Source organism: Myotis yumanensis, unplaced genomic scaffold (assembly GCF_028538775.1).
Source record: "Myotis yumanensis isolate MYYU_CA2020_CCGP unplaced genomic scaffold, mMyoYum1.0.hap1 SCAF_4, whole genome shotgun sequence".
Classification (NCBI taxonomy): Eukaryota; Metazoa; Chordata; class Mammalia; order Chiroptera; family Vespertilionidae; genus Myotis; species Myotis yumanensis.
Window position 1 is genome coordinate 78,949,051 of NW_027223755.1, and position 17,826 is coordinate 78,966,876.

The 17,826-nt window shown below is 41.7% G+C and overlaps 1 protein-coding gene across 1 annotated transcript in view; it reads left to right on the top strand.

The window, feature by feature from the left end:
- Positions 1–17,826, top strand: part of LOC139009456 (zinc finger protein with KRAB and SCAN domains 7-like) — a 51,798-nt gene that overhangs the window by 22,049 nt on the left and 11,923 nt on the right. Inside the window, exons 6-8 of the mRNA XM_070413749.1 lie at positions 659–1,547; positions 16,635–16,809; positions 17,230–17,499. Of these exons, the coding sequence (XP_070269850.1) occupies positions 659–1,547; positions 16,635–16,809; positions 17,230–17,499 (1,334 nt within the window). The remainder of the gene's footprint in view (positions 1–658; positions 1,548–16,634; positions 16,810–17,229; positions 17,500–17,826) is intronic.

The window sequence follows — 17,826 nt, forward strand, 5'->3', positions numbered from 1 at the left end:
TTGCATTATTATAGTATCATTCTACCTATTGTAAAATGTACCATTTATATTAAAAGGAGCTGTGTGATGTACTTGCGTCAGTAAATCTGAGCGCGTGACTTCGACAATCGGTAACGCACCGTCAGTTGTCCACAATGTTCGAAATGTGCTGGGTTTTCTCGACATAAAATCTCAGCAGCGCAGTCGCGCTGCTTGGGACTCAAATGGTTAATGATACTCCTTTATTTCTGCTAATACCACTTATTTTCTAGGAAAGACCTGACCATTCTCTTTTTAAGCTCATAATTTCTTTTTTTTTTTTTTCCATGTATATTTGTTTCTTCAAATTAATTATCAGATGACCAAATAATAAAACTGTGAATTGTTAATGTCTTATGTTCTTTAATTCTTCATCCCTTCTTCCTTAACTGGCCCCAGTAGATCTGTTCATTCCCATCTTCTCTGTACACTTCCTCTGTTGTCCTTTCCACTCTTCCTGCCCTCTTGTTTCCCAATTCTATTCCCTGTTTTCTATATTTTTTCTTCTATTTTATCTTTGATTAATACTGTGGGGTCATTTTGCAGGTATGTAGGAGCTTCCTGGAAAACAGTGTCATTTGATTAACCTATAGATTAAAAAGAAAAAGGTGTTATTTGTTTTTTCTATTTATTGTGTCAGGTTGTGAAAGCAGGAATGAGAATGAGGAGTCGACCTCCAAGGCTGAAATCACAAAAGACTCAGCATCACGTAGGGAGACAAGAGGAAGAATCCAGAAAGATTTTGGAGAAAAACATGAACAGCAGGGCAGAACAGCAGAAAGGCAGCAGAAGAATCCTGAGGAGAAAACTGGAAAAGAAAAGAAAGATTCAGGGCCAGCTACAGCCAAGGAAAAAAAAACAACCACAGGAGAGAGAGGTCCCAGGGAAAAGGGTAAAGGATTGGGAAGAAGCTTCAGTCTGAGTTCAAACTTTAACACCACTGAAGAAGTTCCAACAGGAACAAAGTCTCATAGGTGTGATGAATGTGGTAAATGCTTCACAAGGAGTTCAAGCCTTATTCGCCATAAAATCATCCACACTGGAGAAAAGCCCTATGAATGTAGTGAATGTGGGAAAGCCTTCAGTCTGAACTCAAACCTTGTCCTGCATCAGAGAATCCACACAGGAGAGAAACCTCATGAATGTAATGAGTGTGGCAAAGCCTTCAGTCATAGTTCAAATCTCATTCTGCATCAGCGAATTCACTCTGGAGAGAAACCTTATGAATGTAACGAGTGTGGGAAGGCCTTCAGCCAGAGCTCAGACCTTACAAAACATCAGAGAATTCACACGGGGGAGAAACCCTATGAATGTAGCGAATGTGGAAAAGCTTTCAACCGAAACTCATACCTTATTTTGCATCGGCGAATTCACACCCGAGAAAAGCCCTATAAGTGCACTAAGTGTGGCAAGGCCTTCACCCGGAGCTCAACTCTCACTCTGCATCACAGAATCCACACCAGAGAGCGAGCCTCTGAGTACAGTCCAGCTTCTCTTGATGCGTTTGGAGCATTCCTGAAAAGCTGTGTGTAAAGTGAGAATTTGCTGACAAGCCATTTCCCCCTTTTGTTTCTAAATTTATTTCAGAGATGTGTGCTCATGGAAGGGAATAAACATCCTCAACAGATTTAAAAACACACACACACTTTTTAAGGATCCTTCTAGTTAGATTAGCAGTGTTCTACCTTTGCATAGTCTGTGGGCATATAATTCTTCCATACAGCCCCTGTAGGGAAAAGCTAGTCATATGGATAAGCTACATGATATTTCCTTATGAGATAAAAGCACACACAGCAAAATGTCACGCTTTTCAGTAATGATACCTTTAAGGCGCTATTGGACTCTCAGCAACCATGATACAGAATCGAAAGATTAAAATTGGCTCTCTAAAAATGATACTTAGGTTAAAAGCTGCTTGCTACAAACAAGCCCTGGTTGGCCAACATCTTGCTGTACCTTCTTTCTCAAAAAAAGAGGGATAGTTAAAACAAAAACTACATTGGGACATGCTGCTTGAACTAGTTATATATATAAGATATATATGAACACTGGTAGCCTACCAAAGCTATAGAAATCTAGGACTGTGCTGATCAGTATCAAACCAAAGATTTCTATCTCTTCCTGAAAGAGAGGGTATGTGCACCAGTCTCCAGTTCCAAAGGACTGCCACAAATGTAGATGGTTTTATCCTCATCTATGAGATAAATTCTACTGAAATGGCAACAATGATTCAAAATACTTCTCTCCCTTCTGGAAGAAATCCCTAAAGCACTAATCACACTCTGAAATGCATTTCTCCACAAGTTAGCACTTGATTATATACCGTCTTGTAATCTTTTATTGTTTCGTGTATGAAATTTTTCATCAGCCCCCAAAAGAGATGCTTTGACAAGGGATATATTTATATCCTTACAGCACTGGGCACAGTGCTGAACACATAAGGAGCACTCATTATGCCTGACTTCTAACAGGACTTTTGCACTTATGATAAAGCCCTGTGAATCATGAGTACCTGAAATATGGTAGCCTGGCCCAGCTTTTGAAGAGGACATTCAGAGTCTGAGGCATGCTAAAGCTCCAGGGTCTTATGCTATTTTTGTCCTAAACAAAAGAAAGGCAACATTTAGCCACCTACATAGACTTTCTAAACATGGATTAGTGAGTAAATGCCATGGAATGTCAGAAATGACTCCATTATCTCATCTTAAGAAAAAGACAAAAACTTACTAAGGCCATTTTTTGACATCTTTTTATGACAGAGATCTTAGCCAGAATTTTCTTCAGTCAGCTGCTGAACAACCTGATGATTTGGGCACTTTCTGAATCATTTGTAACTTTAAATAATAGTTCAGACTATGTATTTTTTTGTTGCTTTTCAGAAAAAGGAAGATGTAGGAAGCATTTTCTCCCACACTTTCCAGAAACTTCACAAAAGCATTTGACATCATTAGCTGGCCATTACTAAGTGTGTTAGTTGCTCTGAGAAGTTCACCAAATTGCTAAGATTTGGTTGGTTGTATCAGAGTCGTACTACACAGTGTCTTTTCTCTTTCTCATCACTAAAGACTGAGGTGGGGTTATAAAATTTGGATCTTTTCTATCTGTGCAAGAAGATGCAATTGGCTGCTTGGAAGCCAATGCCAGAGACTTCAGATACAATACAAGAAACCCAAGTATCGGGGGCTACTACATAGGTAGTCATCAGGGACTCAGGTAAAGACTGCTCATGAGAGCATGCAAAAGATTGTAAGCTCTGCAGAAACTTAAGACACAGAATAAGAACACACCTGAAGACTATCCTTGGAACAGGAGACCCCCAATAGAGATTGAGATTTTCCATCAAGAAACAAAACTAAGACGCATCATTTTGCTGATCAGCAACTCGAGCCCATGAGACAGCATGGTTTTATGGGGAGCCAATGAGGTGGGGGCAGCTATGGCCTCAGCTCCAGACCAAACTAAAATCTGCATAGCAGTAATTCTTTCGCCTCTCTATATCTTGGACCAACCACAGTTTCTCTGTAGTCTCTAAGCAGTTTCATCAGTGTTGCCTGGGAAACTTCAAAGAAGTCAGCTGGTGACAGGAATATTTCTATCCATTCGATTTAAGAAACGTATACCTGAGGAACGTTTTATAGTAAAGTGAAAATAGAAGAAATGCTTCTAGGATTTTCTTCACAATGAACCACAGTGATGGTTGCATAGAAAAGCGCTGGTGCTTTTGAGCAAAGACTTGCTGCTGGGAAGCAGCTGAAAGCAGTGAGCTGCTTACCTCCAGATACTGATCAAAGCACTGACTACTCTTAAGAGGGAACGAACTTTGGTTGGTTCTTCATTGGCTTTTTTTATTAGCCAGAACTACATGCTGACATAACTCAGCCATTTTTTTTAATGAAAATTAAAATAAGCTGTGCCCCCACATTTAATTCCCATTTTTCTGAGACATTGTACTGTGTGGGCCAGCCACTGTGGTTGCTTCAGATCTTCAGCAGATGCACTCCTTGAAGCAGCTACTTGAAGATGTTTCCTAAAGAAAACAGGCTACAGCTGTTGATTAAAACCATTTGCATTGCATTCATCAGCTGCTCAAAGCAAATTGTAATTGGCTTATGGTCAAAAACACTTACAACATCTAATAAGTGTTCAGGATAGTCATTCAGAGTTCTTGACTGGGTTAAGCCTATTAATAGTTTAAACAGTAGCATGTAAGTTGATCTATTGGAAGTTTTTGAAGGGCTTCTTAAAGGAATACCTTAACTTTGCCAGGAAAAGAAGTAAAGTTCTTCAAGTCATGGGGTATTTGTTTCTACTCTGGCCTGGCAGGCAAGGCGAAAGCCTGAGAATAGAGATGTATGAGGCATCTTGTTGAATGCACTTAGTATTTTATTAAAGGCATAAAAGTGAAACTATGCTAAATATGTACAGAGAGGTTAATATGTTTGTTATGTGAGACAATTCATATCTTATGTACACCAGAGAATTCATTCCAGAAGGAAACCTCTTGAATGTGATAATATGGCAAAGCCTATAATCACATTTCAGCCCTTAGCATCAGAAAGCTTACACTGTAAATAAACTTTATTAATATTATTTGTGAGGAAACCTTTCATGAATAGCACTTGTTGCTTTGGACAGAAAATGAATTCCATCAGTATGTTCAATTGTAATGAATTTCAGAAACACTGCAGAGGACATTCAATCTTAACTCCAGAGGATCCACAGAAGAAAAAAATGTACAACTTCTTAGAAAAATTGTCAGTGTTGGGTACTTCTATATATTTTGTATGACCTTAATATCAGTGTCTGTGTTTTGTACTTTCAGCCCCTGTTGCTATTCTGTATATTCTCTGTAGGCAAATAATGTATTTTATTTTTCTCTATTTGACAGAACACATCACTTCAAAAAAAGCAAAGTTTTAGAGTAGTAAAGAAGTTGATGTGATTACAGACAAAAAGAAATCAATTCACAGAACTGAGGAGGGGGACTATGAGAAAAAAATCTTCATAGTTTATGCTTATCAAATCAGAAGAGGAAGTTAGTAGATGCAGTAAGAGAGACAGGTTAGCCCGGCCAGTGTGGTTCAGTTGGTTGAGCGTCCCATGCACCAAGAGGTCACCAGTTCAATTCCTGGTCAGGGCACATGCTCAGGTTGTGGGCTCAATCCCCAGTAGGGTGCATGCAAGAGACAACTGATGGATATATCTCTCATCAGTGTTTATCTCCCCCTCCCTTCTCTGAAATCAATAAAAACATAAAAATAAAAAAAGAGACAGGTGAATGGGGCACTAAAATGAAATAATTCCTATAAACATGCAGCTTCCTGAGAGTTTTCCAAGCCAGAAAGTTGACCTCTTAGCTGCCAAGTCACCATTTTAAGCAAAGAATGGTTTCTCTGAGCTTGTCGGGGAGTAAGAGGGTCTTCTCCATGAATTAAGAGTAGGGAGAGTATTAGAAAGGCCAGTTGACTGGGTTCTATAAACCATAGCCCTGCTTCCCCCACTAACTTAAATGTTTATGCTTAGATTTGGGGTAGGAAAACACCAAGATGGGCTCTTTCCTAGAAAATAGTGACAGATGCACCCAGTTCCTGGCATTGCAGGAAGTTTTTCTGATCAGCATTTTGTGGTATTCCTATTGGCTGTACTGTGTACCTTTCCTGCTCCCGCTTACTTTCCCTGGTTTATGATGATAAGAGAGAGGGCTTGTGAAGATTTATGGCTGTGAAAGAACTTTTTCCTAATTTTTATCCTAGACTTGATCACCTTTTATTCCAGAGTTTGATCATGCTGATGTACTCATCTAAAGCTAGCTAACCAGGTTCACTCATCCTGCCATCCTCGTGGAAGATTCGTTGTGTGAATTGGAGTGACTATTAAAATGTAGTCAAACAGTGACAGCAGTACTTGCCAGAGGAGCCATATTTTTGTGTGTCCCACTCTGAGCAACTTCTCAAAAAATGAGCTGGGGCTCCCCATCTGAGAAACCGAGTGAAGGTCTGCAGGTTGCAAAGTGAAATGTGGAATCAGAAATAGAAATGAGTGGTATAAATAGATCTTTCATAAAAGTAGATTTCTTTCAACTACTACTGGAGAATTTAATAAAAAGCATTTGAAAAGTTTTCTTAACAGATTTAGGTTTCATTTTTAGAATGGATACATTTAAAAGCAGTTATTTTGCTATTCAAATTAATTTTTTATTATATATGAAAATGAAATTGTTTTACTTTTCAAAGCTTTGTGAAACAAACTTGAAGTTATAGGGAGGTAAGCCATCTCCAACTCTGCAGGTCAAACAAAAGTTTGGGAAGTACTTTGAATATCTCATAATATAGACTGTCTTAAATGAGAACTTTGTTTCATATTATCTGGTTCTATTTCCTAGTGGACACCACAAACCTCATGTTTTTCTCTTATCCTAAAACAGTGGAAGGTAAAGAGTGGGTACTAACTTGACTTATAAATAATGGTCCGCTGTTATTTTAACAATTTTTTTCAATCTCTTAAGATTCTCACCTTCATTTACTAAATTATGACTCACTTCAAATTACATAGTAATCAGCAAAGTTAATTGGTCTTAAAATTGTATTTCCTCCCTTCAGCAAGCACTCATTAAGCAGTGAGAATGAGTGTTTTTTAAGATATAAAGAATGAGATCGGTGAGTGATTTAAAGGTGGTTTTGAAACTTGGATTTCATTGCAGTTTCAGATTTAGGGGTTAAGTTCCTTTGATCCAGGGAAGGGACTAGGCAGCTGCTATCATTTAGTTTCCAGACAAGGTCAGGTGTGTTGGGAAGGGTTGTAACAGCCCTGCACTCCTGGCCGAGGAGGAGTAATGAGGCGTCTGGTGGAGGGAGAAGAGAGAATCGTGAGGATGTGCTGAGTCAGTGCTTGCCTCCCCCTCACCTCAGCTAGTTAACAGTGTATGGTTTTAGTCTGCCCTGGCAAGGACAAAGCATCTTAGAATGAAAGGTGCTTCTGCAAATAGCAGAGGTTCTTAGAGGAAAACAAATATATGAGGGGGTGGGGTGGGAGGAAGTGGACTATGAATATGCAGGAAAATCTTGTTTTAAAAATATAACTTTAGGGGTAAGGGATAGGATATGCAAGCAAAATCAATTATTTTAAAATGAACATGTATTTTTATTAACTTTTAGTTAAATATAGATTATTACAACCAGCTCAACATGATAAGCCTAGGTCTGTGGAGAGAGCTAACTCAGGCATTCATTGTCTTGTTTATCTATAGACTGGACAGAACAAACCTTTCCTGTTTTGTCGTTCTTGGTTTCTTAACTTAGAATAAATTAGACAAAAGGAAGACACCTGTCTTTGTATACCTGCAGAATTAAGTTATTGCTGTTAAAACCTGGCCTTTTCACTAGTCTTTGAAGAGTCCAGCTGCTTGGTAGGTGTTCAGTAAATTATTTTTAAATTGAATTTGTTCTTTTAAAATCCTCAACATCTCTAGAAAGGCTTCTTTCAGTGAATAATGGAAAGTGGTTGGTTTTTTTTAAGTTAGGGAACTTCTCCATTGAAAATAATTTAAACATTAACTTACTGAAGTTTCAATCATGTGAAATGGGAGCAAAGTAAACTGTACACACATTTATAGCCAATGGTCCATTTTGGGAGGCCGGGGGTGTCTGACAAAGAAATTAGAGTAGTGAGGTTTGGGAAGGAAACGGGATTTGTAATAAATATTCTCTTCATGTTGTTTCTCTCCTGGGTCATGGTAAAACAATAAATTATCATCTCTAGGTAACAATGTCTGTGGTATTTTTTTTTTCATCCTTGGTTGCATAAACAATTTCATAGTTAACTGGAACTGTGACCCACAAACAACCCAAATGAAATTGTTTTAAGTCATTTCACTAGAACTCCCTATGACATGCCACCTTAGAGCTCTGGCTAGGTAGCTTCTTGGAAAGGGTGACAGGATGAAAAGCCATAGAATAAAGTAGCTTCTTAATCATTCCTCCCCCCCCCACAAAAAAAATTTTCTCATTAGATGGAACCATTAAAATACCTTTGAGCAACTTATGGCCTGGAAAAATCCTAATGGTGAGTACTGCATGAAATCTGAGTTTAGATCTAAACTGACCTCTAACCTAATAACCTTGTTTTGTCATTACATAATATATTGAAACAAACTTAGTGTGATTTTTTAAAGTAAATAAAAGGTAGCACATGTGAAGAAACTATTTTTATGCAGTTACCTTCGCAAGCAAATCCTGGTTCAGGCGAACTTCACCCTATCCTGTCCCTCTTAGCCTGCATCCTCCAGAGAGCAGAACCTGAGGTGAAGGCTTGTGTGCAGATGATTTATTTTAGAAAGTGATTCCAGAGGGCAGAAGTGAGGGACGGTGGACAGCAACGGGAAGAAACCTGTACATTATTGAATATGGTCACTGCTGTGGACAAGGGGCCCCGTGAGAGATTCAGGTCCCAAGTTTAAAGGCCTGGATGTCAAGAGGACCAGAGTCTCTCAGTCCCCCCAGGGCAGACAAGAGTCCCAGGAGTCAAAGGTCAAGGTTTGCACCTACCAAGACTTCTCAATCTTTCTCTCTGTCCAGTCCAGTTCAAACCCTGGGCTACCTTCCTCCACATCCTCCATTCCTGTGCCTCCGTTACAGAAAGCTGTGGGAGAAAACACGCAGACATGGCCACCTTCATTCTTACGAGTATCCCTGCCTTAGTCTTGAATTCACAGTCTGGGTGTCTCCTGCTCCCCAAACTCCCATGCCTACCACAGCTTCACCTCACCCTTTCTTGGCAGACACACTTCAGTATTCTTTCCCAAGGGCCTCAGGCCATTAGATGTGCTCCACTTTCTGGAATTGCCTGCCCCCCTGGAGCCCCTTGCCTTGCCGTCTGCCAAGGGATGTGGCCTTGCTCTGGGTCCTCCAGGTTCCTCCTCACCCTTCAAATCTGTTCTATGTTTATTTATTTTTTTAAAAGACATTTTATTGATTTTTTACAGAGAGGAAGGGAGAGAGATAGAGAGTTAGAAACATCAATGAGAGAGAAACATCGATCAGCCGCCTCCTGCACACTCCCCACTGGGGATGTGCCCTTGACCGGAATCGAAACTGGGACCCTTGAGTCTGCAGGCTGACGCTCTATCCACTGAGCCAAACCAGCCAGGGCTCTGTTCTATGTTTAAATGAGCATAAACCTGTAGCTTTAAGGAGCAAAACCAAATTTTAAGTATCACTTGATAACCTTGTCCCTTCCATTGAGCTACTAAATTCCTCTACCAATTGGAGCATAACCACTGTTTTCATCGCTTCACTGTTGATATCCTCCCTCCTCAAGCCTCTGCAACTGAGCTGTTTTCTTAACCATTTAAATGGTCACCGGTGTTCTTGACAGTATTTTTTCTTCATTCTTCCTTACATTTCTATAATATTTGACCATTTCCTTGAAACCCTGTCAGTTCGCATTACTCTGTCCTTCAACTTCTCCCTTCCTCCACTCATCCTACATAATAAAGAGGTAATATGCAAATTAACCCTCATGCCCTCACAAGATGGCTGCCTACAACCAGGCCAGCAGGGGGGTTAGTGAGGGACGACCAAATGACTGAACAAGCAGGCTGTGTGGGGCGACCAGGCTGGCAGGGATGGGGCAGGTAGGGGTGACCAGGCTGGCAGGGGGGGGCAGTTAGGGGCGACCAGGCAGGTGAGTGATTAGGAGCCAGCGGTCCAGGATTGTGAGAGGGATGTCAAGGGGTCCCAGATTGGAGAGGGTGCAGGCTGGGCTGAGGGGACATCCCCCCCCCCTCGCATGAATTTCATGCACCGGGCCTCTAGTGAATAATAACCATTAATTTTCTCTAATCTACATATCAACTTTGTGAAGACAGTTGCCCCGTTTTACAGCTGTGGAAACTAAGGACTGGAAAGTGAAGTGGTTTACCCATTAAGTGGCAGAGCTAGATTTTAAAACCAGATGTGTCTGACTCCAGCAACCCAAGTTCTTTCCACCACTTCATTGTCACTTGTCCTTTATGAACTCAGTTATTCTCCCTCCATACATCCATCACCTATGGTTACACACACAGGCATTGGAGCCAGTTCATCTAGGATCAAATTATCTACCACTTACTTGCTGTGTCTTAGTTTTCTCATCTGCAAAATGGGTATAAGCATTAAGTAAGCCATTACATGTAAAGCACCTACAACAGTGCCTATCATAAATGTTCCAAAATATTAGCTATTATTATTTCCTCCATGGGCCTCTAGCTCTTCTCTTCCAAATATTCACTTACCCCCAGATCCCTTTATAAGGTGAAACACACTGGTTGTGTACTCCATCCCATTAGTCCCTAAAACATGTAACCTTGAAATCAGGTCTTTGTGAAAATTGAGGACCCAGACACTGGGCCCATTTTAGTCCCAGATGCTATGGACAGAATTTCACATGGTCTCTCTGATTCTCTCAAATTGCCCCAATCCTTGCTTAATTCTTTCCCCTGCCCCAGTCCTTCAGCTGATGCAATTCATTTTGCAATCCCAAATCCTGTGAGGAATCAGATATTCCCTCGAATGATGAAAATTGCTGCACAGGTTTAAGAAGCCTTTCTTGTCCCAAACTACCCATGTCCCTTGCCAGTAGTTACCACCACTGCCTCCAGGTCTCAGGTGTCATCCACTTCAGATTCTTAAACTAAGGAGGTGCTTGGCTGACTCTAAGGTTATCTATCACCATGTGCCCTGCTTTTGGTTCTGGATTCCACATTTAGAAAGACAGACTAACTGCAGGATGGTAAGAGCAAAACCAGCCCTAGCCAGTTTTGCTTAGTGGCTAGAGTGTCAGCCTCCAGACTGAAAGGGCCTGGGTTCAATTCTGGTCAAGGGCATGTGCCAGTTGCAGGCTTGATGCCCCACCCTGGTCGGGCACACTCAGGAGGCAACCAATTGATGTGTGTGTGTCTCACATCGATGTTTCTTTCTATCTCTTCCCCTCCTTCCTGCTCTCTCTAAAAAACAATGGAAAAATATCCTCAAGTGAGGATTAACAAAACAAACAAACAAACAAACAAAAAACCTCATGTGTGCAACCAAGGATTTTTCTTGAGGAGGAAAAATCTCACTGGGAACTTGGTTTCTGCCCTCAAAGATGTAAAGGCCTGTCATCTTAGAAGAGGATTTCAGTTTGTTCTGCTTGACTCCAAGAAATAGAACTAAATCCCCTTCTACAAACATGATTGTCAGGCATATGCTGTGTATTGGGAATAATAAAAGGAAGGAGATACTGCAATGAGTAAGGCAGCTTAGTAAAGCCAGCTCTGCCTAGCCACTACCAGGATTTGGGGCAAATTAAAGAAAGGTACCCCATCTTCAGGAAATTTGTCTGCCTTCTGTTGGCAAGTTGTGATAACTATATAACTCCCTGAAAACTCCCCGATAAGATAAATGGTGGCCCCTAGGGTTGTGCAGGGCACAAGTTGCACGCTCAGGAGTGACCCTAGTGGACGCCACTGGGAGAAGAAAGAACCTTGCTGCAGAGCAGCCAGAGCAGGTGGCTGAATCAGTTTATTCGTGTATGGCTGGGGGACACACAGGGGTCTGGGCAAGAAGGGATCTTGCATGGGGGGTAGGCGTAGGCCAGGTAGCCTTTGTAATCTTGTATTCTGAGAGTATGCAAATTTTTAAAAATATATTTTATTGATTTTTTACAGAGAGGAAGGCAGAGGGATAGAGAGCTAGAGACATCGATCAGCTGCCTCCTGCACACTCCCCACTGGGTATGTGCTCGCAACCAAGGTACATGCCCTTGACTGGAATCAAACCCGGGACCCTTGAGTCCGCAGGCCGATGCTCTAGCCACTGAGCCAAACTGGTCAGGGCAAGAGAGTATGCAAATTTTTCCTGGGTTCTTCCTCAAGCTAGGGGGAACAAGCCAGTAACGTGTTCTTGTGCAAGTTGTGGCAAGAAAGTACCCTCTCTTATTAAGAAGAAGGCAGGTGGCCCAATCCATAGTGGACAGAATAGAAATATGGATCTGGGATAGGTGGAGCTACATCTATCCCTTGGGGGGGGGACAAAGAGGGGATCAAAAATAATATTGTAGCCAAGAGTTTTGAAGATTAAAAATCTCTTATTATTGGTATAAGTAGCTACAAAGCTAGTTCACGCTCGCATGACCCAGCACTTTAAAGTTGTCAGAGAATCCCACTGGCGTTGCTCAGTGGTTGGGTGTTGACCTATGAACCAGGACGTCATGGTTTGATTCCCGGACAGTTTATATGCTCAGGTTGTGAGCCTGATCCCCGTGTAGGGCATGCAGAAGGCAGCCAATCAATGATTCCCTCTCATCATTGATGTTTCTATCTCTCTTTCCCTCTGAAATCATGTAAAAATATTTTTATTAAAGGAAAAAAATGTTATCAGAACGAATATTATCATTCCGTTTTCAGATAATCAAGCAGCATATCCAAATCTCCCAAGGCTCATTAGCAACAGAGCTTCAGTGCTAAGCCCTGGGGTTGTCTACACCACTCCATTTCTATTCTTTTCCTTTCATTTTCTCTAGAAAATGTCTTTGCAGCTTCCCAGCATGCTATATGTGTGGACTCCTTCAAGGAAGAAGGACGTTCTCAGAGCTGTAATGGACAAGAAGCCTGCCCAGCCTTGTTCTAAGAGAAATCAAGGTTTGATCACCCTCTACTGGCCAAGGACAGTGATGGCACAGAAATAGGTGATGGCAGAAGTGAGGAAGATCCGGAAAGCAGCCATTTTAGAGAGAGCCATGACCATGATCACGTCTGAAAGCTGCTTCTGAATCTTTGAATATAAATGTCTGAACTGACTGTGGGCCACGCTAAGGGTCCACAGTTCCTCATTTAAAAGACCTTCATACTCTCCCACTTTACTTTCTCTATATACTCAGTTCTCTTTTGTCTTGAAACATTTGGCTTGAAAAGGAAAAAGGATTCCTATTCCCTTTGTAGCAGAAACCTGGAAGGGGAAAAGCTACCAGTGGTTACTGTAAGCCTTGGCTCTCTCCTCCTTTTCCACAGAGCGATCTTTGGGACAATCATGTGATAATTTTAAAATATTTTAAAGGGACAAGAATAACAACTACATGCATTTTTGTGAGAAAATAATAGATCAAGACTAAGATCAATGAGTTGAAATTATAGGAATGCAGATTTCTGCTTTAAAGAACTTTTACCAAGTAGAACTCTCCCAAAAGAGGGAATTGTCCTCCAAAGTAGTAAGCTCCCTGCCACAGAAATGGTTAGAAACAGAATTGTCATAGAAAGAATGTTTGTATGTTACAGAAGGCTAGACTGAGATCCCCAAGATGACACATTCATTCAGTCACCACTTATTGGTCTCAACTCTTATCACAACATTTCTGTAATTATTTGATTACATGTCTGCCAAGAACTGTGTGTATTGTTTTAAATATATCTTTATTGATTTCAGAGAGGAAGGGAGGGCAAAAGAGAGATAGAAACATCCATGATGAGAATCACTGATTGCTGCCTCCTGCACACCCCCTACTGGGGATCAAAACCACAACCCAGGCATGTACCCCTGACCAGAATCGAACCTGGGACCCTTCAGTCCACAGGCTGACACTCTACCCACTGAGCCAAACCATAGGACTGTGTGTATTTTTCATTTACCCTTGTGCCCTAACACAATATCTGACACATTATAGGTTCTTGGTGTTTGTGGAATGAATTTATTGGAAGAGTATGAGCTTCCTGGAAATCAAAACCATTCTAAAGAGGAAATGCAGGTGACACATCACAGTGAGCCACCAGCAATTTGACTAACTTTTCCTTTGTTCTCTTGTGGTCTTTTCATATGGTCATGGTTATATTAATGGAAGAAAATAATGGATTGTTCTAGGTTAACTTGTTTTAATACCATATGATTTGGATGAATGATATCCTTAAAAATCTGTTGAGACATAGTAATGACACACATTGAATTAGAGAATCAGAATTCTACTCTAAGCTTTGCTACTAATTAGCTAACTAGTGTGCCTTGGATCTGACTTCTCTAAGCATTGGCTTCTTCATCTAAAGAGCTTTACCAGACTGTCCTTAAGGTTTCTTTTGGTATAAATATTTTGCAACTCTAGGCCCCTTCTTCAAGCCCCTGCATCACAACTCACTGGTTACACGAGTAGGCAAAGATCCTTTGACTAAGTGACTGGTTAGAGTACTACCAAAGCATCAACACACGTGTGGCTAATAAAACAGATACAGGTTTCCTGGTTTTCCCTTCAATCCTAGTGATTCTGTTCCCTTTAACCATTTACTCTTTTTCCAGCCGATGCAGAGGAATTATAGAGCTTATAAACATAGGCTTTGGGTCTTAGCTGGTTTGGCTCAGTGGATAGAGCATCGGACTGCGGACCAAAGGGTCCTGGGTTGGAGCCTGGTCAAGGGCAAGTACCTCAGTTGCAGGCTCCTCCCCAGGGCCTGCAGGCTCTTCCCCCACCCAAGCCAGGTCAGGGCGCAACAAATCGATGCGTTTCTCCCACATCAATATTTCTCTCTGTCTTTCCCTCTCTCTTCCACTCCCTCTAAAAAATTCAATGGAAAAATATTCTAGGGTGAGGATTAAAAAAAAAAAAAAAAGCGTAGGCTTTGGAGAAAGAGAGCCAAGTCTGAATCTTGACTTCCCACATGTCGGTTGTATGACACTGGAAAAGTCACTTAGCTTTCTGAGCCCAAGTTTCTTTTTTTTTTTTTTAATATATTTTATTGATTTTTCTACAGAGAGTTAGAAACATCGATAAGTGAGAAACATCAATCAGCTGCCTCCTGCACCCCTCCACTGGGGATGTGCCCGCAACCAAGGCACATGCCCTTGACCGGAATCAAACCTGGGACCCTTCAGTCCCCAGGCCGACGCTCTATCCACAGAGCCAAACCAATCAGTGCTGAGCCCAAGTTTCTTGATCTATAAAATAGAAATTTTACTATTTCACAGGGGTAAGTATTCTCAGGATTACAGAATTTCAAAGATTGATATAATGAAGATACATATGTATAGTAGATTATTTCCAAAGATAGTCACATTATCTCCCATCCCACATACTCTTGCAGTGTGACCAAGAGATAGAATCTGTTTTTCTTCCACTTGAGTCTGGCCCAGTGACCCGTTTTAACAAAAGGTGGTGAAAATGATGCTATTTAACTTCCAAGGCTGGGCCCTAAACATCTGCAAGTTCCACCTTGACCTCTTACTAGGTGTACCAGTTAATGATGCAGATTTTTTTCAATAGATGGGGGTTCCACATATGTTGATATGTATGTGCTTTGATATGTGTGCTATTTTGTTGTATTGACAACAAGCTTCAAAACTTATGTCAAATTTTCTGAAGGTGTTAACATCATAGATATTTTTACGCTTAAAAATGGTAACGTAAAAAAACCACTGAAACCTGTAAAGAATTTTTGTGAGTTTATTTGAGCCAAATTGTTGACATATGCCGGGAAGCAGAACCTCAATGAATTGAGATAATGCTCCGGAGAATGGAGAGTTCATATCTTGTTTTTATAAATTTATCATCAGAAGGAAAATACGGAAGTGGTTTACATGAAATCCATTGGTGACAGATTAAGGAGGTGGGATAAAGCAAAGGAGGGAAACCTCTGGGATAGGGTAAAGTGAAGTGATGGACATGTGCTTCTTTTACATAGATGGATACAGGAGAGTTTAACATAGTTAACAGTTGACTATTAACTTGATAACAATAACAATGAGGGAATGTCCTGGTGCCATTTGTTGTGCCCTGAGGAGTCTGGAAAAAAAGAGAAGTTACAAGTTACCCAGACATTTCACCAATATGTTATCTTAGAGGCAAAAAGACAAATGGGCTCAGTAAAGATCTATGTTGATCTTTGTCAGGGAAAATACTGGCCTAGGACATGACTACCCACTATAACCTGTTTATAGTTAAATATTTAATTTTCAGACCATCTTTTGTGGTTATTTTAGGTCTTTGAGTTTGCACAACCACCATGCAGGCCTTCCGTGAACTAGTCAGGTTAACATATGGCCCCTCTTGTCCACAAAAATGTCAAATTTCATGCCAAAAAAAAAGAGCATTTGCAGGAAGTTTTAATTCATTATTTTGAAGAAAAGTGCTAGCGATGGACATTACTTAGAATAAAGCACTTTTGATGTTTCTCTTGAAATTATCACAAAACCCACATTACTATCCGGTCAATGATTAATCTGAATTACTAACCGGTTAACGATTAATCTGAATTACTAACCAGTTAGTAATGCGGATTTTGTGATCAAAGAAAACATGATAATTTCAAGAGAAACATCAAAAGTGCTTTATTCAAAGTAATGTCCATGGCTAGCACTTTTCTTCAAAATAATGAATTAAAACTTCCCGCAAATGCTTTTTTTTTTTTTTGCGTGAAATTCGACATTTTTAAGCATAAAAATATCTATGATGTTAACACTTTCAGAAAATTTGACACAGGAAGTTTTGAAGCTTGTTGTCAATACAACAAAATAACATACATATCAAATCGCATATATATCAACATATGTGTAACCCCATCTATTGACAAAAGTCCGCATTATTAACGGGTACACCTAGTAAAATGCTCCTCTTGGGGAATCCAGTCATCCTGCGGAGAAAGCCCAGGCAGCCACGCCCACAGACAGACAGGGAGGAACACGGAGGCCCCAGGCCAGCGTCCGGCTGAGCTCCCCGCCTGCGGACCAGCACCACTTGCCAGCCATCCCAGCTCCTCAGTGGATACCACGGAAGCAGAACCACCAGCCAATCCGCAGATTTGTGAGGTCATGTAATCCATGATAAATGTTGTGTTAAGGCACTAAGTTTGGGGGTAGTGTTTTGCGCAGCAATAAAAAACTGAAACCAAGAACACAACACGGTAGATGGCCCACAGTAAGCACTCAAAGGCGGTGTGTGGAGGGAGCGGTGATGGCGAAGGAGTGTTACAAGTTCCCCGTTTTAAAGGGGAAACTAGGAGCCTAAGGCGAGCTGTAGGAAGGTGTTAAAGGTTGTCTAACCCACAAAACTCATCCTGCGAACCTCCTGTCCGTCCCATCCCCAGGCCTCTCCTCATTCTTCAAACAGCACAAGATGATTCAGGCGGTGGCCATTTTTGTTTGTTTGGCTTGTTTTTGTGAATCCTCACCCGAGGACATTTCCCCGCTGATTTTCAGAGAGTGGGGACCCTGACGGGCCTAGAATGGAGCCGCGGCCCAGGTGTGCGCCCTGGACCAGGGGTCCCGGCCTCGCGCCTTCGGGGCAGGGAGGACGCTCGTCAGAAACCCGAGCGAGTGGCCATTTCTGGGCAACTCCTCCTCGAGACAGTCCGTCCTGGCACTGAACTTCTCCCTCAGTTCCACCCGTTGGTCTTCTGGTCCCATAATGCAAACTTCTTTCTCAAATGACAACACTTCCCAGATTGGAAAACTAGACCGCTCTGTCCCTCATTCTCCCGTCTTTCTACCAAAGGTAAGAAGTTTCTCCAGATTCTCTCAGGTCGAACCGCATGGTGTCTCCCTAGTTGCTCCTTTCTGGCCGAAGCCGCCGCCTTTAGGTCGGGACTTTTTTTAGTAAAAAACCGCCGGGGAGACGAGATCCCGCCGGGTCACGTTGGAGGAGCCGCGCTCTACCGAGCCGCCGAGACTTCCCCTGAGTTCCTAGAGGGGCCCTGCGGCCGCGCAAAACGGCCCGCGGACGGGCTGTGACGTACTTCCGGCTGCGCCCGCCGCGGAGCGCGTCCAGGCGTCCCGGCGCCAGCAGCGACTCTGACTCACGGTGAGCCCGCTGGTCCCGGTG